This window comes from Mastigoproctus giganteus, chromosome 11 (genome assembly GCF_048544385.1).
Source record: "Mastigoproctus giganteus isolate SK-2022 chromosome 11, ASM4854438v1, whole genome shotgun sequence".
Taxonomy (NCBI): Eukaryota; Metazoa; Arthropoda; class Arachnida; order Uropygi; family Thelyphonidae; genus Mastigoproctus; species Mastigoproctus giganteus.
Genome location: NC_143585.1, coordinates 103172886 through 103196985, shown reverse-complemented (window position 1 = coordinate 103196985; position 24100 = coordinate 103172886). Strand labels below are relative to the sequence as shown.

General features: G+C 40.1%; 1 protein-coding gene across 1 annotated transcript in view; it reads right to left on the bottom strand.

Annotated features, from left to right (window-relative positions):
• Positions 1–483: 483 nt before the first annotated feature.
• LOC150078315 (dymeclin) overlaps positions 484–24100 on the bottom strand; it is a 97317-nt gene continuing 73700 nt past the window's right edge. Inside the window, exon 3 of the mRNA XM_090384743.1 lies at positions 484–533. Coding sequence (XP_090240869.1) covers positions 530–533 — 4 coding nt within the window. The 3' untranslated portion in view covers positions 484–529. The remainder of the gene's footprint in view (positions 534–24100) is intronic.

Sequence of the window (24100 nt, the reverse complement as noted above, 5' to 3'; positions counted from 1 at the left end):
TGAAGAAAAACAGTTTCATTGCCAAACAGATGTCTTTTTTTTGCTTTCTTAATTGAAATTTTTATATATAAACATATATACAATATGACTAAAAATTATGTATAAACACTATGTAGCTGTACAATTATCAGTTTTTTCATAAGTGATTTGTACTGCATCGCAATGTATACTTAATCTGTAATCGGGCACAGCATGATCTTCAAGACACCAAGATTCCAGCAATCTCATTCTCTTCATCTACTCAATTCCCACAGCTGAAACTCCCAATATTTCAACAAAAGTGTTTTCTTTGATTTCTCCACTGAAAATTCCAGAAATCTTTGTTAGTTAACGCACAAACAGGAAAAATTCAGGATTGAGTTAAGCATATTCTCGATAATTATATTCACATGCTGAAAAACCCAATTTTAAAATTAGTCGCATCTCTTCCATCCAATTATTGAAACATACTCTACATTTTATGGGAATGTATCCAACTGTCACATTCTATGGCTTTGTGTCATGGAAGAGTCTAGTTGGTATTCAACTGTTATCTGAAAAAAATTGTAACCAATAATCTGAAATGCTGGCACACGATTGTTGAGGTAGACTTCAACAATTGTATGCCAGCATTTCACTTGATGTTAGTTAAGATAATAAGGGCAATAATATTCAAAACTATTTGGATAAGAGAGAGATGATTGAAAAAAAAATTTTTAAAGAACTGTAGAGGATGTTTTTCAAAAAATAATTTAAAAAATGTTTTTAATATATACATATTTTTTAATAACAAAAAAGTAGATTTTTCAGAGTTATGTTGAAAATAAATGTGGTGTCAAAAAATTTGATTTATTTCTTACCAACTTAAGATTATAAATCAGGAAAAAAGTTACTTAATTTAACCTATAATGCATGTGATGCATCAAAAAAAAAAAAAACATGGTGCGCCTGGTTATGGATCTGTATTATATAGTATGAATCAGAGCTGTAATACTCAATATGTTCTACGTTGATAATAATATTAGTAAATTAATAAGAGGAGTTTACCTCAATATAGTACGTAGAACACTACCGTATGATACCCTCCAGAAATTAAAACGGAAAAAACGAAAAAACGACAACTTACCGGTACATTAAAGTAAAATATAAATAATTAAATAATCAATTTAACACAATTCAAAATCAATTTAAAACAATTCAAAATCAATTTAAAACAATTAAAATTCAAATTAACGCAATTAAAAGAATCTAATGAAAATATTCAAAACGATTTTCCTTCCTGGAGCTGACAATGCTTTTCAACCGACTGTCGTGATCACAGGAATGAAAATTACCGAGTCAGGCTAAACCTGCAACTTAAATAGTGATTATATGTCTTCGCGCTTGCAGGTCCATGCATCGGAGATCAAATATGGCCGCCGAACATTAACAGAATTCTCGTGTAATTTAATTTCAAGTTTCTGCAATTAATAGTCGCGTATAATTACGTTGAACGTTAAGTATTTTGGCCTCGTTAAATAAAAAAGTATGTTTTTCATTAATGGCATGAAAGGCTAATTCTGACGCTGCTGAACGAGAAGCACAAACTGAGGCTTTGTGTTGATTTACACGAATATTAAGAGAAAACCGCGTCGAACCTTGGTAAGACGAGTCGCAATCACTGCAAGAAATGTTGTATACCAGATCATTAATTTGAGTTGCGAACGCGGATCTGTATTATAGATTTTAGGTAAATCAGCAACCGATTAATATGGGGAATAAAATAAGTGTAAAATGCATTTATTTTACATTTCATTTTGGCATACCCCCCCTTTCTTTTTGCTGTGTCCCATGTGCTAAGAGAGTTGTTTTTGTTTTCTTGGTTATCCCAGTGAGAACATAACTAATAAACTCACAGGACAAACTTGACTACCAACTCGTGACAACGATAAGAGTCCAAAATTCGGTAGTGTCGAAATTTCACATGTTTGGATATCATCCGAATATAGTATCAACTCCCCCGTCCACTAGTGTCTTTACTCTAGATAAGAGTCGCTATGTAGAAGCTAAGTTCACTAGTTCAGAAAAATACGGGCTTTCGCTCTCTTCGGCAAATACTGTTCAGCCCATCTGATGTGTCGGCGTGAGAATAAAGTGCCCCACCCTTGACCAAGCTCCGGGGGAGGCGAAAGTCCATGCGATAAGGGGGGATATACCAGAAGACCGAGAGGGATCGAGCATCATTGTGGAGTAGAGAAGATCAATGGTAGCAGAGAGCAGTGGCGGCAGTAGAGAAGCAGTTGTGGTTCTAACGAGTTCGGTTGAATAAAGTGAATAAGAGTAAGAAGAACTAAGAGAGTTGGAGAATCATGAAAGCATCAACCTCGAGCCCCGTACTCGGCAAAAGGAGGCGTCTTCACTTCGGTAAGTTCTAATATCTACCTACAATTAGACATGAACCTTACTCCTCAAGAATATGATTAATTATGTTAGTATGATTAAGTGTAGAATATTCTAATGCTGCTATCTTGAATAGCGCATCACTTAGATGGGCATCTATCACAATTAACGATAGATAAAACAGTGTACAATAAGTTAAAACACAGCTTATGCACGATAGTTTAGTATTGCCACCCATCATGTTTGTATAACTATTATGCCACATGCCAGTTCTTGCCTGAGATGAGTTATCCACACAAAGAACACCTATGTGAAGAGCCCACGAATTACCAAAATATTAATAATGCTAAGAACTCTTAAATACTTCCATAAAGTCAATTTATATTATTGTAACCAAATGATTTAGGATTTGCTTGTCACTGCCACTAGGGCGGTAGTTATTATATAAGTACCATTTCTCTAGTATATCGCATTAAACCATGTTTGTTTAAACATATGCCTCAGACCTATCCTCCATTCACACGAATAAGTAAGTAGAGAATTAGAATAGAAGAACTTATATTGCGGTGCTCAACTCCTAACTATAACTAGAATGGTTTTGGGTATTAACAGTGCCCTGGTCAAAGCTGCGATCCCTATTCCCTTCCGTTGGGTAGGATTATTGGGGGCTGCGACCATTGTCCTAATATAAAAACCACTAGACAGTCACATGATTATACTGGGATTACGATCGGGAATAAGTGTCCAAGGAAGGAAAAGCGTCCCGCAACACAGACGTGGCATCCAGAGAAGCCCGAACGACAAGAAATAAGTAAACACCAGTATAACACTGTTGCCAATTGTGACCAGGATTAAATATTTTGCGGGATGAAAAACTGTCTACACCGAAGAACAAGTCACAAAAAGGAAACCGAGAAGAGAATCTAAAGGGATTACTGATAAGTAGTAAGATTGTCGATTTCGTGCATTAAGAGAATAGGTAGGAGGCATCACTCCTTTGTAACAACACAGGACATCCACACTAATTAGTAAATTATTGCTATTCTCATGATTGAATTTAATAAACAAATGCCTACATGCTATAACACACTCTTATTTTAAATAAGTTTATTACTAGCATCATAATTTTGTTTCAGCAACAGGTAAGTCACACCATTTTGGAAGACTGGGGCCCAAAATTAGCAATTAAATTTCCCAATTCATAGTAAATTAAAAATGGAGGATCAGACTCCTCAAACAACAGAAATATCAACCCCCCATCTCAAACACAACAGCCACAACCCACCCCTGAACCAGACAGACCGCATTCGGCAAATATCGTTGGATATTTAGGTCTCGTGCCATTATTTTTGGGCAAAAACGATGAAGGTCCTTCACAGTTCAATTGTTTTTCAAATCTTTGGAACGTGTCGGAGAATTAGCACTCTGGGGGCAAGAGAGCTTATAGCGGTCTCGAAATCTAGATTTCGTTCTTCGGCAGCGGACTTTTTAGCCCAATCCTTTGAATTACGCGGGGAGAAGAATTACAATATATTTAAGAGCGTCTTTTTGGCTCAGTTTAAAAAAAGGGAACCAATTATCACCTCCCTTCAGCAGTTCGCCAGTGCTGTGCAAGAACCTTCAGAATCCATTACGAGTTATAGCGCGCAGGTGAGGAATCTGGCAAGGGCAGCCTTTAAAATACATCGAGAGACACCAGAAGTATTAAACATCCTGGACCAGGCAATGCTGGCCCAATTCCTTAGGGGCATCTCTGGAAAAATCAGAAAGATGGTTCTTACACACAACCCCTTAACCTTTTCACATGCAATAGAAATATCAAAGAGGGAGGAGATCAATGACCGGCTTACTCAAACAAAAACTGTCCCCTTACATGTTATTAACAGCCAGCCAGGTAGGGGATGAGAAGGAATGGGAGCGACAGGAAAACAATCCCAAACACATTCTTGAACCCATTCAAAATCAAATACGGGACTTGCAACAATCGTTAAGTTCCTTATCAATAAAGCACACAACAATCAACCATTTAGAGACACAGGTAGCCGCCCTGAGTCAGCAGATGCAAACCATGAACGTGGGGAACTTTCCCCCTCCCCGCAGTCGGGCAGCACTAGGCGCTACATACACCCAGTCGGACAGTGCATTAGATCTGTACTCTGACGCTAAAGTGACCTTCAGACCAGAGGTCATTGACCGCCCAGAAAGACACATAGTCTTGCCATACTATGACCGGCAGCAGGCAGCCAGAAATACGGTAAACAATCGAGAACGACGGGAAAGACGTTTTTCCAGAGGCCGTCCGAGCTACCATCAACCCACCCAACTTCACCTCAGCCGCCCGTGCACAAATTACAAAACGGATGTGTACACTGCATTCCCAAAAGTTAGGACGTCCTATGCTAAAAACCAATATTGTAATTTTAATAAAATTCGGGATCAAGTCGCCAATAGAATGTATTATGATGATCATAATAGGGGTAATATAGACTCTTATTCTAGGATAAGGAGAGGAACATATAGGAATGAGTATATTCAGGGGCAAACTCGGCCAAAAACATTTCAGGGCAGACAAAATAATTATACAAATACTGGAAGCTACAGGCGAGATAGATAGAAATTTATGACTAATAAGAGGTTCTAAACGTAGCAGGAAGGATCTGCGATGTAATAAAACCCTTTTGCCACCCCCTAACTCTAGTAAAGTTAGTAAGACAGAAGTCAGGAACATCAGAACACAACATGGCATTTCTATTCTGGAGGATAATACTAAATTAACTGTGGTATTGGGATCTGTACAAAACATAAAAGCCAGATTTCTTTTAGACACTGGGGCTAGTGTTACCTTAATGAGTGCAGATTTATTTAATAAAATTAAAAATGACAGATCGTTAGACTCTAGGCCTCCAGAATTAACTGTAACCGGAGTCTCGGGAAATATTGTGCCTATACACACTACAGTAACTGCTAATATTAAATTAGGTAATGCAACTTTTAGGGAGAACGTTTTGGTGACCAGAAAATTTTAAGGGCAGATATGACATAATTTTGGGTTTGAATATATTAAGAAAATTTTCATTAGGCCTAGATTTAGGCAAAAGGATCATATGATCAATTCCATTAGGGATTTGCCTAAGGAAAGAGGATATTCAACATTTTGTGGATTCCACACCCACAGTTGCTAAGCTTACATGTAAACATGTGCTTCCAGCAAGCACAGAACGAGTGGTAACAGTATATTGCGACCAGCTTGCTGTTCCCACCAAACAACTAGTATTAGCAGGGCCAAATTCAAACTTAAGCCGAGATGATTTAGTAGTAAAATACTCGATAGACCAGGTGGGGTGGACGCAAGTGGGAAAGTATCTGTGCTCATTGCAAATTTAACAGCTGAACCTCTGCATCTTCCAAAAAGGCATGGGTATTGCGAGTCTGGAGCACCTTGATCCTCAAACAATTAACCCTGAGGGCCATGGAAAAGGTTATAGGGAAGTTTCTCCAGTAACCATAGAGGACTTTGAGCTTAATCACCTGACTGCCGATCAAAGACACCAGTTATCAGACCTATTACGCAAATACCAAGATGCGTTCGCCAAATCATCAGCCCAACTAGGCAACTCAAAAGTTATTCAGCACAGAATTAAACTGACTGACAATATTCCCGTTAGACAAAATGCCTACAGAACTCCCATTTTACTGAAGGATGAGATTCGCAACCAGGTCCAAGAACTCCTAGATTCAGACATCATTGAACCCAGTTGCTCTCCGCGCCCATTGTGCTAATGAAGAAACGATGTGGGGCATACAGATTATGCATTGATTTCAGGAAACTTAACGCAAAAACGATCTCGGAAAGTTACCCGATCCCTTGCACGAGTGAGATACTTGACCTTCTGGGAGGTGCGCGCTACTTCAGCTCTTTGGACCTCCAAACCGGATTCCACCAGATTGAAGTACATCCTGCTGACCGTCATAAAACAGCTTTTACTACTGGGGAATCATTGCTCCAGTACAAACGCATGCCGTTTGGATTAAAGAACGCTCCATGTTCGTTCGCGAGAGCAATGGCGCTCGTGTTGCAAAATTTACAACGGGATTCGATATTCGCTTACTTAGACGATATAATCATCGCATCAAGAGATTGGCCCTCACACCTCTCGAGACTTGAGAAAGTCTTCCAACGCCTGAGGCAGTACGATCTAAAATTGAAGCCGAAGAAGTGTGAGTTCCTGAAACAGGAATTGAAATATTTATGTCACCTCATTAACAAGAACGGTGTCCGTCCCGACCCAGGAAACGTGGCGGCCGTTCGAGAGTTGCGCTCCCAGAAATGTGAAACAAGTGCAATCATTTCTTGAGATGGCAGGATTTTACAGGTTTGTCCCAGAGTACGCAGAGATAGCCAGGCCGCTAACGCAACTTACAAAAAAGAACACCCCCTTCTCCTGGAGCAGTGCCGCCCAAGAAGCCTTCGACAAGCTGAAGGTTGCCTTGACTACACAACCCCTACTAACTTACCAGACTTTTTTTGTCTTCTAATGCATCTAATTCTGCAATCTCGGCCGTGCTAGAGCAGCAAGTAGATGAAGATCAAAGACAGCCAATCGCTTATGCCTCCAGACTACTAAAGAAAGCAGAGACTATGTATAGTACTACAGAAAAGGAAGCTTTGGCAATAGTCTTTGCAGTATCACAGTTCAGATCACCAACCACTGAGCTATCTTCTTCACCTAAAGAACCCATCACCTTGTTTAGCCCACTGGAGTATGCTACTACAAGAATACAACTTCAATATCATATACAGGCCGGATGAAAGACAAAAAGGGCCTAAGAAATCTAAAACTGCTGAATTAGTTGCTCCTATAGTGGCAAATCCCACCATAGAGTCACTGGTCATGCTGCAACAACAAACCAAAAATTTGATTAAAAATCTCCAAAGAGAGGACCCAAATTTACAGGAATTAATTGAACAATTAGAAGGAGCACTCCAGGCAACAAGTAAGATCCCAGATTCCTTCTATCTGAGTGAGGACGGGATACTGTATCACTACACTCTACCTGACCCTGGAGCCACACGCTCAGAGCCCTGTGAACAGTTAGTAGTTCCAGCCAGCTTAAAAGCAGAAGTGTTGAAGTCCTGTCATGACAATGTTCTCAGCAGTGGGCATTTAGCGCTACACAAGACGTTAGAGGTCAAAAAACATTTCTTTTGGTTAGGCCTTTATAGCGATGTCAGGAATTATATAGTCTTGTCCATCTTGTATGGAGCGTAGAGGATATAACCCCAAGGCTAAAGCGGCCCTGATGAGAGTTCCTGTTGAGAACTCACCTTGGGTTCGAGTGTCCTTGGACATTTTAGGACCCCTTCCAATGACTTTGACAGGACACAAATATCTACTGATAGCAGTAGATAATTTCACCTGTTATGCAGAAGTGATTCCACTTCATACTCAGAAGGTTGATGAAGTGGCCACAGCTTTCATAAACAATGTGATCTCGAGACATGGGATTCCTAAATACATCCTAACAGATCAGGGCACCAACTTCAAGCTTCGCTGTTACGACAGGAGTGTAAGAAGCTAAATATCCATCAACTTCATACGACCCCTTTCCACCCCCAAGGCAATGTGAAGGTGGAACGTTTAAACCGCACCTTGGCAAACATCCTGTCTCATGTTGTGAACGAGTCTCAAACGGACTAGGATGTTATGGCCCCATTAGCAATCGCTGTATACCATGTGGCAACTCACAGTTCCACACAGGAATCACCAAACTTTTTAATGTATGGCAGAGATTTGGTGTTGCCTTCTGACTTATGGCATTCCAAAGAGAGACATTCACATGAGTCTTTGGAAAATTACTCAGAACTATTGTGTACACGCCTTCGCAGATCCTATGAAATTGTCTCCCAGCACCTGGAAGAGGCAGTGCAGAGGCAAGAGGATCACAGAGCATCAGTTGCAGTGGACAAGAATATCCGTGTAGGAAGCCTTGTTTATCTTTTTATCCCCAAGATAAAAGTAGGTACTACAAAGAAATTGGCTATTTTTGAGCACAGGTCCCTAGCGTGTGATCAGCCAGCCATCGTTAGTAAATTATGAAATACAGCACCTGTATAACCCCAGAGATAAACAAATTGTACATGTGGACAGATTGACAAAAGTAATTGATAGGAAAGTATTTCCCGAACTGAAAATAGAGGAGCCAGAGGGTAGTGAGTCACCAGACCAAACATGCACTGCCTCAGTGCCCAAAGAGACATGGATCTTTGATGAACCTTCAGTGGAGGATTGCGATTTTATCCTACCTATAATTTCCCGTCCAACAATGACTAGGGTGACAAGCTTACCCGTATCAATCCCATGGTCGTCTCTCCCACCAATAAATCGGGAGGGCCAACCAAGGACAGAGCAGTCAGTAAGACCTGAAAGGGCTGTGCAAGCACCCAGACCCACGGATATAATTTACGTAGTTGCAACCGTGTAACTCATGCCCCACCAGAGGCAATTATGGCACCCCAGTTGCAAGTTGAGGAACCAGTGCCAGAGACAGATTCAGTGGGAAGAGCAGAAACAGTGGTTGATATTCCCAGCAATGTAGCTGAAGCAGAAGGAGGTGTCATCCCAGATCAGAGTAACAACACTCAAGCAGACACAAGCCAAAGTGAGCCACCAGATAGGATAGAAAGAGCGATTCAGTGGATGTTGGGCCGACCACTTGCTGAGAGATACAACCGACCAAGTGAGGGCCGTGGTTTTGATCTGGCAGGTATTCTGAGAGATGCCTGCAGAGACTAAAGTGGGGGTATTGAAGTGTATAAGTGGCAAAGAGGAACAAGCTACAACAACATACAAAAAAAAAGAAGAAAAACTGATCTAAGTTCTTAAGTATATCCTTACCTGTAAAGTGTAAAGGTCCTTCAGTTCCTGCCTACACTGATGGTTTTTTCTTTATCTTTGTAGACCCACAGCCTGGACTGACAATAAGCATGCCGTTCAGCTCAAAAAATCTACTACAGGTTCTGATGCTTGAGATACTCATTATATCAGCACAAGCCGATATTGAAATTTGCCAAGTAAAACATGGCGCATATGTTTGTGAAATACACAAGCCCTCGGCGTCCTTGCTCAGATCAATTCCCCAAAACAGTTGTTCCTTGATGGACTGTGGAACTTGTGTTAAACAGTGGATATCCAGAATCCTTCTGCCAAATAACACTTTGGTCCCACCAGGGCATTTTCTCCTGAAGCAGACCTTGAATGAGAATGGAACTTCGGTTGTGTACCAGTGCGAAATGAGTGGGGAGCCATGTAAATGCAGCAGAGACCTCTGCAAAGGCAGTTTGGAATACTGCTATGAGTCAGAATGCGACCAGGAGTCCTCATGTGTTTGTCAAAGGCAGGCAGCAGAGACCTATTGGCTCGCAGAGTTCGGATCCAAGACCATCAGAAATCCGCCCATTCTCTCATATAGGATGTGTGTGGAGACACTCCCCAGCAATCTCCCAAGATATTTTACAATGGGTTGGACTTAATTGGGAGACGTTTGCTATCTGACAAACAGGCCCATTTTGAGGAACAGGGCTTGGAAGTAATGTTCACAGATCCTGTGTTCACCACACTAGAGAAAGGAACGCTGATCATAAGGAAGTTCAGTAATGAGAAAACATTCGATTAACCAAGAACCATTGCAGGCGGAGGTGCCTCGTGAATTTGTGCTAACTCCTGGCCCATTGAATTTCCTGTTTATATCACGACAAGGTAAAGTGATACAGGGGAAAATACACTTAACAGGTCGAGACGAATGTAAAAGAATGAGCTGCATTTTATGCTGGGAATTGATAAAGAATAGGCACTGTCTCCCCCTCTATCATTCCATACAGTGTCTACATAACTATTGGGATTATTGCAGCCGTGGTAATATGGTATCTCAAACTCATCCTGAAATCAATTGCCCAAACGACCAGGGTACTTATGATGATTAGCCTTACGTGGAGGGCGTTCAAGCTCTCCTGGCGTGTGACAAGCCTTGCCGGCCTGTCCACAGGGTCAGCACTTAGAGCCACTTCTGGAAAGGTACGGGGGATACCTAGAGGAGCATGCTCACTTAGAACCAAGGCCACTCTTGCAGGTTACTTCTTTACAAATCCTCCTGTGCCTAGCGGCACTCTTGCTCGTTGTGAGCTCAACATGCACTAATCATCAAATTCTACATGCCACAGTGAGGGAGTGTCAGGTGGACCTATCTCGTCCCTGCAAGATGTCAACAAAGGCCCGTATAACGTTGTTGAACCTAGAATATAAACAATGCCTATGGTTCGTTTCGGACACTCAACAAACTCTCTTCCAGATGCAAATCACTTTCAAGCAAGTCCGCTGTCACTGGCAGATGAAGCGTATATACTACACCTTCCCCACAGAACTTCATCTCGTTAGTCAGGTTGCATGCCCGCAGAACGCTTATTGCGGGTGGGGGCGACATTGCAAGCAGGACTATAAGTTTGGCGCAATAACCAAGGAATCCCTGAATTGGCCAGGAATTACAAACTATCGCGGGAGACAGTGGCTCGAGTTGCCACATTATCGACAGCCAACCCTGTTTGCATTACTGGGTTTAGTTAGTCCCAGACTTCACAAAAGTTCATGAGGTTCGGAAAATTGAAGGAATGTCGTGCCATTACATAGTAGAAGTGCAAACCCATGCCAATGAAACTACCGAGATGCTGGCGATAAGAAATTTCGCTACCACTCAAAAGAACATCGAACTACAAGTACTGGGAGCATTGGACCAACCTACCGACATCCTTGAACACCATCTAATCCTAAGGGTAGGAGACACCACAGAGGCCTACCTTGACCAGGCGGCCCTAGCATCCCGACCCAAATATGGGGAAATCGGTGATGTACAGTCGAACTATAGTGTCTCTAAGCAATTCATATTCGATGACCGAATGATACAATGTCACTTCTACGAGGACAGAGTCAGGTGCCAAAAGAGCGAGTCCTACCTAGAACAGATGGTAGCCAACAAAATAAATAAGCTCCCAAAAACTCAAGTTTCCCACCAGCTGGAGTTGGAGCCTTCGGGGAAGCTTACCTCAAAGATGTTACAATCAGCCCCATTAACATTGGACGTTTCTTTTTCGGGCTTTGAGTTCTTTCTGGAAACCCACAGTGTGTCCCAAGTTTGGCGAAGAGATCACCATGCCCATAGGATTTTTGCGTGTGATACATTGGCGGCCTTCACCTTCCAAGCATTTTCAACATGCCTTGAAGGGTGTTGTCGGTCAACTTCCAGGATATATCCATATCCACTTGATCCATTCAGCTGACACAGGAGCTCACCACCTTCACCATACAATTTAAGACAGACACCAAGTGCCACAACGAAAAGCTCTGCCTCATTGGCAGAACCATCACTGCCTGCAGTCTTAGAATTCTGCCTCGAAGATCCCGCCCTACAGATTAGTCACCCAAACCTCTCGCAAGATTCTCATATGTCCAGTTTCTCACTAGGTCAGACACCATGGGTGACATGGTTGCACCACTTAATCGGCGACAGATTCACCTCATGGGTCAAAATACCTATGATACTTCTTTCAGTGACTCTTGTCGGGTTATTCATTGTGTCCTCCTGTATGGCATGCCTTCGTAAGTGAACTGTGTGACCCCCCCCTACACAAATAAAAAAAAAAACGTATGAAAGATGCGAAAGGAAGGAGAACTAGGAGAGTAAATGAGGTGTACGAGTCAACTTGGCCTTCCAACTGGGAGGTGAGTGAGAGAAATAAGTGAAGTGTACAAGTGGAATGGGTCGTTGTGCCAAGGAAGAATGAGTGGGGAGTGAAAGAGGAGGTAACGTGTTGGTGCATCTCACCTGAAGGTTTTTTTTATTGGTGATGTAATGGCTACATTTCATCTCCCCTCAACCCACTATTACCCCCCCCCCCTCCACAGATCAGAAGATGTGGAAAAATGCCTTCTGGCACCTCTGGAACTGCATTCTTGCTTTTGCAAGATGGTGGGTAGATACGGCCAGAAGCCCTTACAAAGGACCAGGAGAGGACCCCAAAGATGCTGCGGTGACCGAGCCAGGGCTGGAAACAAAGTAAGCAGACGATCCCTTACCTCCATCAGTCTCCTTCTCAGCATCTCCCGCCCGGAACAGTAACAAGCAAGTAGGGAAGCAACCCAAGTATCTGTGCCAAAGGTGCCGACGATGCAGGGGCACACCTTCCCAGGATGCCCAACCGCTCTTCTCCCGTGTGCTCTCGGATGACGCAGTACCCATCATTACTCCGTCACGTAAATGCAGGCTGTTTCACAGGACACCCCCACACAGCAGTCCGTCAGAATCCAACCAGTCCCAGGTAACGGGCCTCGCGACAACACCAGGGAATTCCTCAACGGGCGGTTTGAGGTTCAGGTCGCCCCTGCTCGCATCGGAGTTGTGGAACGCCCCTTCCGACCCACTCTCATCCGTTCCTCCCTGAAGCAATTATCATCAACAGGAAAGCCCCTTAAGAAGTCTCCTGTACCAATCACCAGCTGGGCTTTCGTGGATTTGCAATTCTGCAAAAATGAGGAGGGCGTCCTTGCGCCAAAGGAAGTTGCTGTTGTGGGGTGCGACCAGTTATGCAGAGACACTGTTTTAAAGGGGGCAGTTAAGTTTTCCACGCTCCCACACCACCTGAGACTCCTCAACTTATGGCTGTGCGACCAACGGCTTGGCCTCCTACGGGGGCGGGGAGAGCTCCCTCTGGCTTTCTTCGGGGAGTGGATCAGGCCCATCACGAGGAAATACCACACCATTCTCACCGAGGGGGGGGAGAGCGAGCGCACTTCCTCCGGGAGATTTTTCCAGCAAAACCCGTCGTATACATACAAGACCTCTCGTGCCCCAGCAGAGAGGCATTGATGGCGATTGAGGCAAACAACCGACCCAGATGCCACTGGGATCACCCAGCACAGCACTGCAATCTCAGTCACCCTATTCTCTCACTGGCTGGAAAGAAAAGGAGTTGTGAAGACCAGGTGTAGCCCATCCGAGTCTGAATGGTGGGATGTTTAAAATAATATATATGTATATGTAAAAAAAAAAAAAAGACCTAACTTAAGTATTCTTGTCAACTTTACATGTATGGTATTTCTTTTACATGTGTTGTAATGATCCATTTTAGTTGTTAGTTCATGTTCATATTATTGTGATGTTTAGCTACATGTATACGATTATAATGTACTTGCTGATTAACTTCAGATGCTTTGTATCCATGACTTGAGGACAGTTACTAATTTAGTGATTATTTATGTCGTGCCTGCGAGCCAAGTAAGGACTATGAACGGAGGCAGTGCCCAGAACATTCCTTGGAAGGATAAGCTCCCTGTGTGTCTCCCTAGCCTGCCGAAGGATAACTTCGCCGAGTTATTTATGGACTGTGAAAGGAAATTTCTTCTTTTACTGCCTGACAACCTCAGCCTGGGAGTCCAGATCTGTTTCCTGTGGTGCTTCAAAGTGCTCACTTGTATTCTAACTATGGGATGCCAACCAGAAATAATACAAACTTTAGTGGTGTAAAAAAAAAAAAAAAAATTTTTTTCTCAACGGACGAGTGCAGAAAATGGCCTCTGTGTGGAGAGTGAATAACGTGAGAAATGTAAACACATTACATCCACACAGTGAACTAACTGCTGTACGCTTTGTTCTGTATGTCTTGTGTTTCATATTATTATATCCATAGAATATGTTAGTGATTAAGTTCTTTTATATGTTGTAAGAGGAGAAACGTTCATGTTTACCCTTCCCCTGACAAAAGGGTCAAAACCCCGTAGGAGAATCGAGAATCTCAGTCTTAGTTGTATACTCCGACTGAGATTCTCAGTGGCAGTAAGGAGGGGTGTAAAATGCATTTATTTTACATTTCATTTTGGTATACCCCTCCCCCTTTCTTTTTGCTGTGTCCCATGTGCTAAGAGAGTTGTTTTTGTTTTCTTGGTTATCCCAGTGAGAACATAACTAATAAACTCACAGAACAAACTTGACTACCAACTCGTGACAACGATAAGTCCAAAATTCGGCAGGGTCGAAATTTCACATGTTTGGATATCATCCGAATATAGTATCAACTCCCCTGTCCACTAGTGTCTTTACTCTAGATAAGAGTCGCTATGTAGAAGCTAAGTTCACTAGTTCAGAAAAATACGGGCTTTCGCTCTCTCCGGCAAATACTGTTCAGCCCATCTGATGTGACGGCGTGAGAATAAAGTGCCCCACCCTCGACCAAGCTCCGGGGGAGGCGAAAGTCCATGCGATAAGGGGAGATATACGAGAAGAACGAGAGGGATCGAGCATCATTGTGGAGTAGAGAAGATCAGTGGTAGCAAAGAGCAGTGGCGGCAGTAGAGAAGCAGTTGTGGTTCTAACGAGTTTGGTTAAATAAAGTGAATAAGAGTAAGAAGAACGAAGAGAGTCGGAGAATCACGAAAGCATCAACCTCGAGCCCCGTACTCGGCAAAAGGAGGCGTCTTCACTTCGGTAAGTTCTAATATCTACCTACAACTAGACATGAACCTTACTCCTCAAGAATATGATTAATTATGTTAGTATGATTAAGTGTAGAATATTCTAATGCTGCTATCTTGAATAGCGCATCACTTAGATGGGCATCTATCACAATTAACGATAGATAAAACAGTGTACAATAAGTTAAAACACAGCTTATGCACGATAGTTTAGTATTGCCACCCATCATGTTTGTATAACTATTATGCCACATGCCAGTTCTTGCCTGAGATGAGTTATCCACACAAAGAACACCTATGTGAAGAGCCCACGAATTACCAAAATATTAATAATGCTAAGAACTCTTAAATACTTCCATAAAGTCAATTTATATTATTGTAACCAAATGATTTAGGATTTGCTTGTCACTGCCACTAGGGCGGTAGTTATTATATAAGTACCATTTCTCTAGTATATCGCATTAAACCATGTTTGTTTAAACATATGCCTCAGACCTATCCTCCATTCACACGAATAAGTAAGTAGAGAATTAGAATAGAAGAACTTATATTGCGGTGCTCAACTCCTAACTATAACTAGAATGGTTTTGGGTATTAACAGTGCCCTGGTCAAAGCTGCGATCCCTATTCCCTTCCGTTGGGTAGGATTATTGGGGGCTGCGACCATTGTCCTAATATAAAAACCACTAGACAGTCACATGATTATACTGGGATTACGATCGGGAATAAGTGTCCAAGGAAGAAAAAGCATCCCGCAACACAGACGTGGCATCCAGAGAAGTCCGAACGACAAGAAATAAGTAAACTCCAGTATAACATAAGCAACTTAGTCTGAGCACAGGTAAAGCTTTTTAAAGTGGTACTGGGGGTATGAACGTTAATAGAGAATAAAAGTGCTAGTACATCCTGCAATAACTCATCTACACAATGCGAGTAAATCTGAAGAGCACAAAACTATTGATAGCATCATTAAAAGTGTGGAGGCAGATGCAGATTTACCATGAAGCTAATGAAGCTTAGGCTTCAGGGCTCTTACTTGCACAGGTCCTTTCCAAGGCCCTGGGAGGGGGTCCTAGCAATGTGCTCATATGAACATATGTTTTTGTAAAATTTGCAAAAGTAAGATATTTTAACCACAATTAGTTAAGACCGCTGTTTCTTTCCACTCCATCTTCCTCTCATGTTGGGTGCCGTTGGAGTGACAGTGGGCATTTTTGGGATGAGGCTAAAGGGAAATTGAGTTAGGGATACATTTAGTTTGGGTTTAGTAGGATATATTTATGCGGTTCGCCGTCACGTCTGTGTATAGTTAAGTTATTGCTAGCCATCCTGGTACATCCTGGCTTACAGGAATACTCCTACCGCCCATTGTGCCAATTCACCCGCCGTCATGACACGAAGGTACAGGATAAGAGGCCATATTGTGATATGAATGTGTCCTATGGGGCTTGGCACCGCAAATATGTGGGTAGTGGAGAAGGATTTTGTGATGTTTGTAGTATTTGTCAGCTTTTTTAAATTTGTAATTTGTTGTGATTTCTTTTCTCATTCTAAATAAATATTCAATTTTGTGACTAATTTTGTATTCTTTTTCTTAAAAAGGGCCCCAGAAAACCTGGATTAACCCTTGTGTGGAGAAAAAACAAAGTTGTGAAATGCTAAAAGTTTCCAACCTGTGAAAGGTGCTTATGAATAGTTAAATGAAAAATACAATGAAGCTTTCTTTAGAATTGCACTTGAGTTAACCGAGTGTTCTTAGAATTTTAGACCATATCCTCTAAATCCTTGGCTGTTTCATGCAATTTTGTGAATGGTACTACATAATGTAGGTGACTTGTGATTTTGAGAATAATCTGAATGGTTGGACAAAGCTACATTCAATCCAAATGTAGCTTATAAATTGCCATGACTGTGTATTGGGCCAATGAAAACTTATACCTTTCTTTCTCTTTAGTTTTAGTACTGTATTGACAAAATGATAAAAGGAAGTAGGCTTATACAGCATCACTGGGGGGGGATGGCCCTACCCATTTCATCTGTCCACTCCCTTCATCTGATGTGTCTGATCCTTTAAACTGAATGAAACTAACCACTTGAAAAACTCTAGGTTGAAGTTTTTTCCAACAATTAGTTATTCCAGGGCTTCAGGAATAGGGTTGATGGCCTTGAAGTAATAAAAGAGAGGAACCCATCAAGCAATCAGCTACCCAGTACAATGCTGGGCACTAAACTTGAGCATCACACAACACAAGTCATCCTACATGGCAAAATGCACTCATTGAACAGGAATTAGTTATTGTCAGGGAACAGAAAAAATATTTTGTAAAAAGGATAGGTGGAATAGGACCAGGGTGGATGTTCTGCCAGGGGCAAAAGTTGATGACATGGAGGCTATTATCTTTAAGGAGACAAAAGATAATATTGTTGTACAGGTAGTACTAATGATACTAACCCTTCAGTAGCTGGAATTTTAAATTAGTGCCAATAAATGGCAATTGTACTTAAATTGTGCAGCTCTCAATACCTTCCTATCTTAAGCTAATTTATTATTTCTGTGTGAATAAAGGTCAGCTGGCAGTTAGTTTTCTGAGTAATTTGCACAAATTGGCCTGGAGGACAACAGTCGTCCACATGACAAATAATGTTACAATTCTACTCTCCATTTCACAATGCTGCATTCTGGTTTGCTGTTGATCCCACAATTATTTTATTCTGTCCTTGTTACAATTTCAATTTTCACTTAGATTTTAGAGTGAAATGTCCTTGTTTGCTGTTATTTTATTTGTGTAAGTTTTTGCCATGTCGTGTTCTAAATGAATTAGAGCAAGTGATTTTAGTTCTGAGAGTGAAGAACAATTGTTACAGTGAATAAACGAGTGTACAGATGATAAACTAAATTCTGAAGATAATGTTGATGCTGGAAATACTGTATATAGTGACCATGATTCTGCTAGTGATCAGGAAATGGATGAGATGTTCAATTCAGAAAGCAGCAACAAAATGCAAGAAGCAGCAGCAGCAGAAGACAATCTAAATTATTATTTAGGTAAAGATTAAAAAAGAAATGAAAGGAGAAAAACCAGTTGCTACAATTCGCATTCTGCTGCATAGCGTCATTACTCACCTACCAGGGCCTAAAGGAGCTGCCAGACATGCTAAATCTGAAGTAGAGCATTTGAAATTATTTTTAGATGAGGGTATTATACAAATTACATCAATATACACTAATATTTACATTCATTATACAAATAACATTGAAGTATGATAGAGATAGGAATGCAAAGCTAATTCACGAGGTAAAAATAAGTTCCCTTATTGGCATTCTTTATTTTATTGGTGCTTTCAGGTGCAGTTGACAAAATATATTACAGCTAATTCTAAAGTTAGAGGTACCGAAACACACTATTCGACAATGAGTGTGCACAGATTTCAATTTCCAATCTGTTGTCTAAGAATGGACAATATCAGAGACAGAGAACAGTGAAAAGATTTTGATCTGATTTGATTTTGATTTTTTGCAAAAACAGCAAGGTTATATATAGTGCATTAGGAAACAGTGGAAATTGATAAACTAGCACTAATCAGAGAAGTACTAGAAATATTCAAAACTAAGTTTCAGAAACATTATTCCCCTAGTGAATATCTCACAATAGATGAACAACTGCTGACATTTACAGGAAATTGTTCTTTCTGGCAATTTATCACTTGAAAACCTACAAAGTACAGAATTAAAAAAAGTTTTTGCTCTATCTGCTCGCATGTCAAATCTTGAAATATATTGCAGAAAGCAACCTCTGGGTCCATACATCAAATTCTCCACAAGAATTTGTAATGAGATTGGTACATCCAGTGTAAGGCACCAGCAGAAACCTAACAGGAGACAAAGGATTTTCAAGCATACCTTTGACACAAACCTACAATAAAAAAAAAAAAAATTAACCTATGTAGGGTCTAACCGTAAAAATAAAGTTGAAATTCCCAAAGTGTTTTTGCCATTCAAGGAAAAGAAAATCAACTTGTCTCTTTTTGGTTTTCTGATGAATGTATCTTGGTGTCCTATTGCCACACACCAAAAATAAAAAGCTGTATTGATTTTATCAACTTTACACAATGACGACAATACAGATCAAGAAACAGGAGATAAACAGAAGCCAGAGATGGAAACATTTTACAACAAAACAAAAATTGGAGTAGATCTTTTAGATCACTGCAGACATTGACCATCAGTTATATTCTATGATCTAACATTACTGCTATGAAATGCGGCTTGCATCTACTCTGTAAATCACAACTATGTAACAGTTATTAGGAACAATTTTATAGAAAGTTATGCATTGGAGTTGATCAAACCACAATAGAAAGAAGAGCAACTATGTCTAAAGTACCAACTGAGATAAGAAGATCAGCACACATTCTTCTTGGAACTGAAGTGGCTCCGGAACCTGCAGAAAATCAAAATGCCAGAGGAAACAGAGGACATAGCCACCTTTGTGGAAGAATACAAAATAAAAACTCAGTGACACTGCAAAAAATATTTTAAATTAGTTTGTCCCAGTCATTAATGATATGTGTGTAAATTGTTTTAATAATTGCTAGTGGCAGAACTATTTATCCTTTCCAAATAAGGATTCGATTATGATACCTTTTCTGCCTTTCATGGGGGAAATTTTTGTATATACATTCATGAATATGGCCTGTAAAGATAATCGCTTTCAACAAAAATTGGCTTCATCTTAACCTACTCTTTTCAAATTTTTTTTTTAACCTATGTTTCCAAACTATGTCTACTGTTTCTATATATTTACTGTAATAAAATATTATTTCTCAAAAGAAATATTTCTTCAAAATATATATACATATCATGGAAACCAATATTTTTACTCTGTGTTTAATGCATAAGAAATACTAATAAATATTCTTTTAGTACTGAACATCAGATTATTCCATGATGAACCTTCTATAAATAATAATTTCCTGATTGACAGAATAATCAAGTAATCAAATGACAAAGGAGGTAAGAAATCTTTGGCAAAGAAAAACAGTAAAGACTGCTTTACTTATGTAAACTCTAGAAGGATGGGGATAAATCAGATTGGTCTTCTTGATATCAATGGTTTGATTGTTGATGATTCTTCTAAGGTAGCTGACAAACTGAATGAGAATTTTGCATCTACATTCACACATGAGAAATTATTCAGAGAAGGGAATGCCAGCATTTCATTAAACTCTGGCAGGCAGCTAAATGATTTTGCAATAACTGAGAGTAAAGCGGGGAATAATTGTTGAAGTTAAACTTCAACTGGGGTGGATGGGATCTATCCAGTTATATTAAAGGAGGCAGCAAAGGAAGTAAGCAGGCCCTTAACCATGATTATGAGGGCATCCTTAGACTCAGGGGGGGCATCCACATGGACTGGAGATGTGCAAATGTTTTCCCAATTCACAAAGGGGGATCGAAAGGTGATGCAAGTAATTACAGACCTGTTTGTTTAACTTCTGTTCCGGGGAAAATAATGGAGTCACTGATTAAAGAAGCACTGCAGGATCATCCAGACAAGACAGGAGTTATAGTTCAGACAGCATGGGTTTGTTAAGGGGAAGTTTGTTTGTTTGTTATTTGCTTTTTAGGAGCATTAGCAACTAAGGCCATATTGCTCCGGGATATGCGGTGGTCATTCCCTGACCTTTCCGCATCCTCCGTATTTGGTGGTGACGGGCTCGAACCCCGGTCTAATCAAGAAGCGTGTGCTACGCACTGCTGCTCCTTCCCACCTGGCTACGGAGGCGCCTAAGGGGAAGTCTTGTCTGATCAATTTTAATTGGTCACACAAGACTTCCCCTTAATATGATGTGTTCAGAAAGGAACTGGATGAAAAAAATAATTCTGATATCATATAAGTAGACTTCGGGGATTCAAGGTGCAATTATTTCAATTTTTCCATTATCTAGAAAAAGTTTTATTTTTTAATATATTTAATGCAGAAATAATGAGGCTAAATAAGAAACAGAGAGATGAAGAATGCAATTTTATTAACTGCACATAAAAAACAAACATGATCACGATCCAATGTTATATTCTGCCATTAATACACTCCTTCTTATGCCCAGTTCTATTTTCTTTATTATATCAAGTTTAGTCTGCATGTTAACACAGTGGTATCGTCACAGTCTTCCCCACATCGGGTGGAAAAGGCCCGGGTTCAAATCCCGTCGATAACATGAGAAATTTTATGGGTGGATTTCATTCCATGGCTGAGTTAGTCAGTCTCAGACACAGATAGCAAGGTCCCCCCCCCCCGGAAACTGGGGTTTTTTTCGTCCAGCAAAACAGGCAAATCGACCAAAGAACACACAATTTACAGACATAATACACATGGGTATATGAATTAACTTTCTAGGTGATCCTAATGTAATAGTTTGGATTATATAAAGTTTGGCACTAAGCTTTAATGTTGTTCTTCTTTTCTTCTATGGATGAGATTTATTAACTTTAGGAGCCATAGTGAGGGGGTTTTAATTTAAAATAAATGTAAAACAGTGGTATAATCCATGATTCCATGATATCAGTACAGAATTCACTTTCAAAATGGCGAATGTAAACAAATACAGTAATCATGTGACTTGCCAATTTCTTTTTTCAGCATTGCAAGACATCTGTGCTGTATGTAAACATCCAATCTCAATGTGCTGTTAGCTCAAATATTCCGTTATATTTGGGTACTGGTATTCCGACAGTCTACTGTACAAGTCAGAGCAGTATGGCAGTAAGGGCAAGTTGCAACATTGAATAAAAGGATGGTTGAGTGGGAGAAGACAGGAGTAGTAATTGATGAACACTGCTCTTCATGGACTAATGTTATTACTGGAATTCCAATGGGATCCGTGTTGGGCCCACTGTTTTCTGTATTTATCAATGATATTCATGAAGGTATATTAGGAATGACCAAGTTTGAAGATGATATGAAGGTTGGTAGGGTTGTTAATGACAGTAGGGACAATATGCTACTGCAACAGGATTTAGAAAAGTTGAGCAGATGGGCTGAAAGGTGATAACTGTAGTTTAACATTTACAAATGGAAAGTAATGCATATGGGTAGCAGTAACCCCAGAGTAACATACCAACCATGTGATACTACACTCAGGATAGTGGGAGAATGAAAAAGACCTGATGGTAATTGTGCAATCAGATATGAAGTTTTCTGAGCACTGCAGACAGTGCATCTTTCCATATACGGTCGGACCTCTATATAAAGAAATCGATCGTTCCCTTGAAAAAATTTGTTAAAAAGAAATATGACCTTTTCAACAGTGAAAAATACTGCAAATTCAGAAATATAATAAAAGATAGGAAATAAATCAGAAATAAGTGGGAATGAATAAATTTCCTAACATTTTAAAACAATTAATTTATTAAAACATACATATTAAGAAATGACTATGTACATGAAGTGCACAATATATTAGTACACTTAAGAATTATGTCATAAAATATTTGGTTATTTTTTGTTGTACACTGGGTTCTGCCGTACACTGTTCATAAAAATGTTCCCATTTGTTTAAACACTCAAATACAGTCAGTCCTCGTATAGCACGATAGTTGTGTTCCTAGAAACCCTCGTGCAATCCAAAATCATGCAATATAAACAACAGGCCCTATGGGAAAAATAGGGTTAGGTGCCGACCACCCAAGATTGAACACACATTTGTAACAAAAACATTACCAAACACAATAAATAATCGTAATAAAATACGTAAGTATTTTATTACGACTATTACGTAATAAAATATTGCTAATACTTTTGCTTCTATCGTAAGCAAACTTGTTTTTTGTTTGATTTTCTATCCAAACAGATGACAGACGTTCCATCTCTTCCAATTCTTTGTGTCTTAATCTAATGGATTTTAATTACGCTTTGAGTTGTTCTGCTATGAAAATTGTTTTTATTTTCTCTGCATTCTTTGTAATTCATGGTGTTGCTTCATTCAGGTCTGTAGCACGTGCAATATCACATGGTCTTTCATTTTGCTCAAAGCGTTTCACAATTTCATATATTTTTTCTCTATCCAAGAGGCGGACTGGCCATAGTCACACCGGCCTCCGGCCCACCGGGGTGTGATTTTGGCCATAAACCATAGTATGAGGCCACTATAAATTTTCCCAGGTAAGAATTTTTGACCCAGTCCGCCTCTGTTTATCGATATTGCTTTTCTTTTTCTCTCCGAATCTGCAGTGTCTTCACCAGGACACTTCCTTTTTACACCTTTTAAGTATTTTACTCATTTTTAGGGAATAAAGCACAATTACAAAACGAGGAGGCACATTTGATACACATAAACAAAGCTGGGGGCATGTAGCAACTGAATAAACAACACTGTAAAGGCAGAGGTACACTATTAACACCTCACATTTCTAGGGTTTACTACCATAAAACAATAAAAATCCAGTTGCGTTTCTGCTAGTGGAATCTGTTATAAACTGGTAGTAAACTCGATCTAATTGCATTTGCGATTATACCGATAGCTGAAATTGTGTTAGTTTTTACGTTATTATGGTGAAATGTGTTTCCCCTTCACTGATATAAAACACATAAATGCGTTTTCGGAATCTTCTCTTCATTCCTATCGTGTTGCGTTCGGTTGGGGGTGATTCCATTCGACTGCCATTTCTTGTAAACACAAAGGCGAATCGTGCATAAGCGAATTCGGTTCGTGTTATATAAGATATCGTTCCCCTATTTATAAATCGTGTATGATCGAATTCGTGTAATGTAAACACATGTTATACGAGGGCTGACTGTATATATTTTCTGTTGCACTTTCTTCCCATTGAAGGCCTCAAAGCAAAGTTTCAAATGTTGCCAACATTTCTTGTTTGGAAGGTTTAATATTGCTATTGCCCTCATTCCATTTGTTGCCCTCATTTTCATCTGACTCATCGTTGATATTGTCACTAGTTTTTTAATACGCTCCAAAATGTTGGAGTCACTTGGATATTCAGCTACTATGACATCATTATCAACTCCTAAAAATTCGTCAAGAACAATTTCTCCACTGATCAAACCTCTCGTTTGAAGTTATTCCCAAGATTACTCAATGTCTTGCAGTAGTTCATCCCTTTCATGGCTGTTAATTGGCGTTTTAGCAAAACTTACTTTTGCGAAACAATTCTTAATCGTTGTTACCATCACATATTGACTCCACAACAACACCAACTCTGATATGCACAT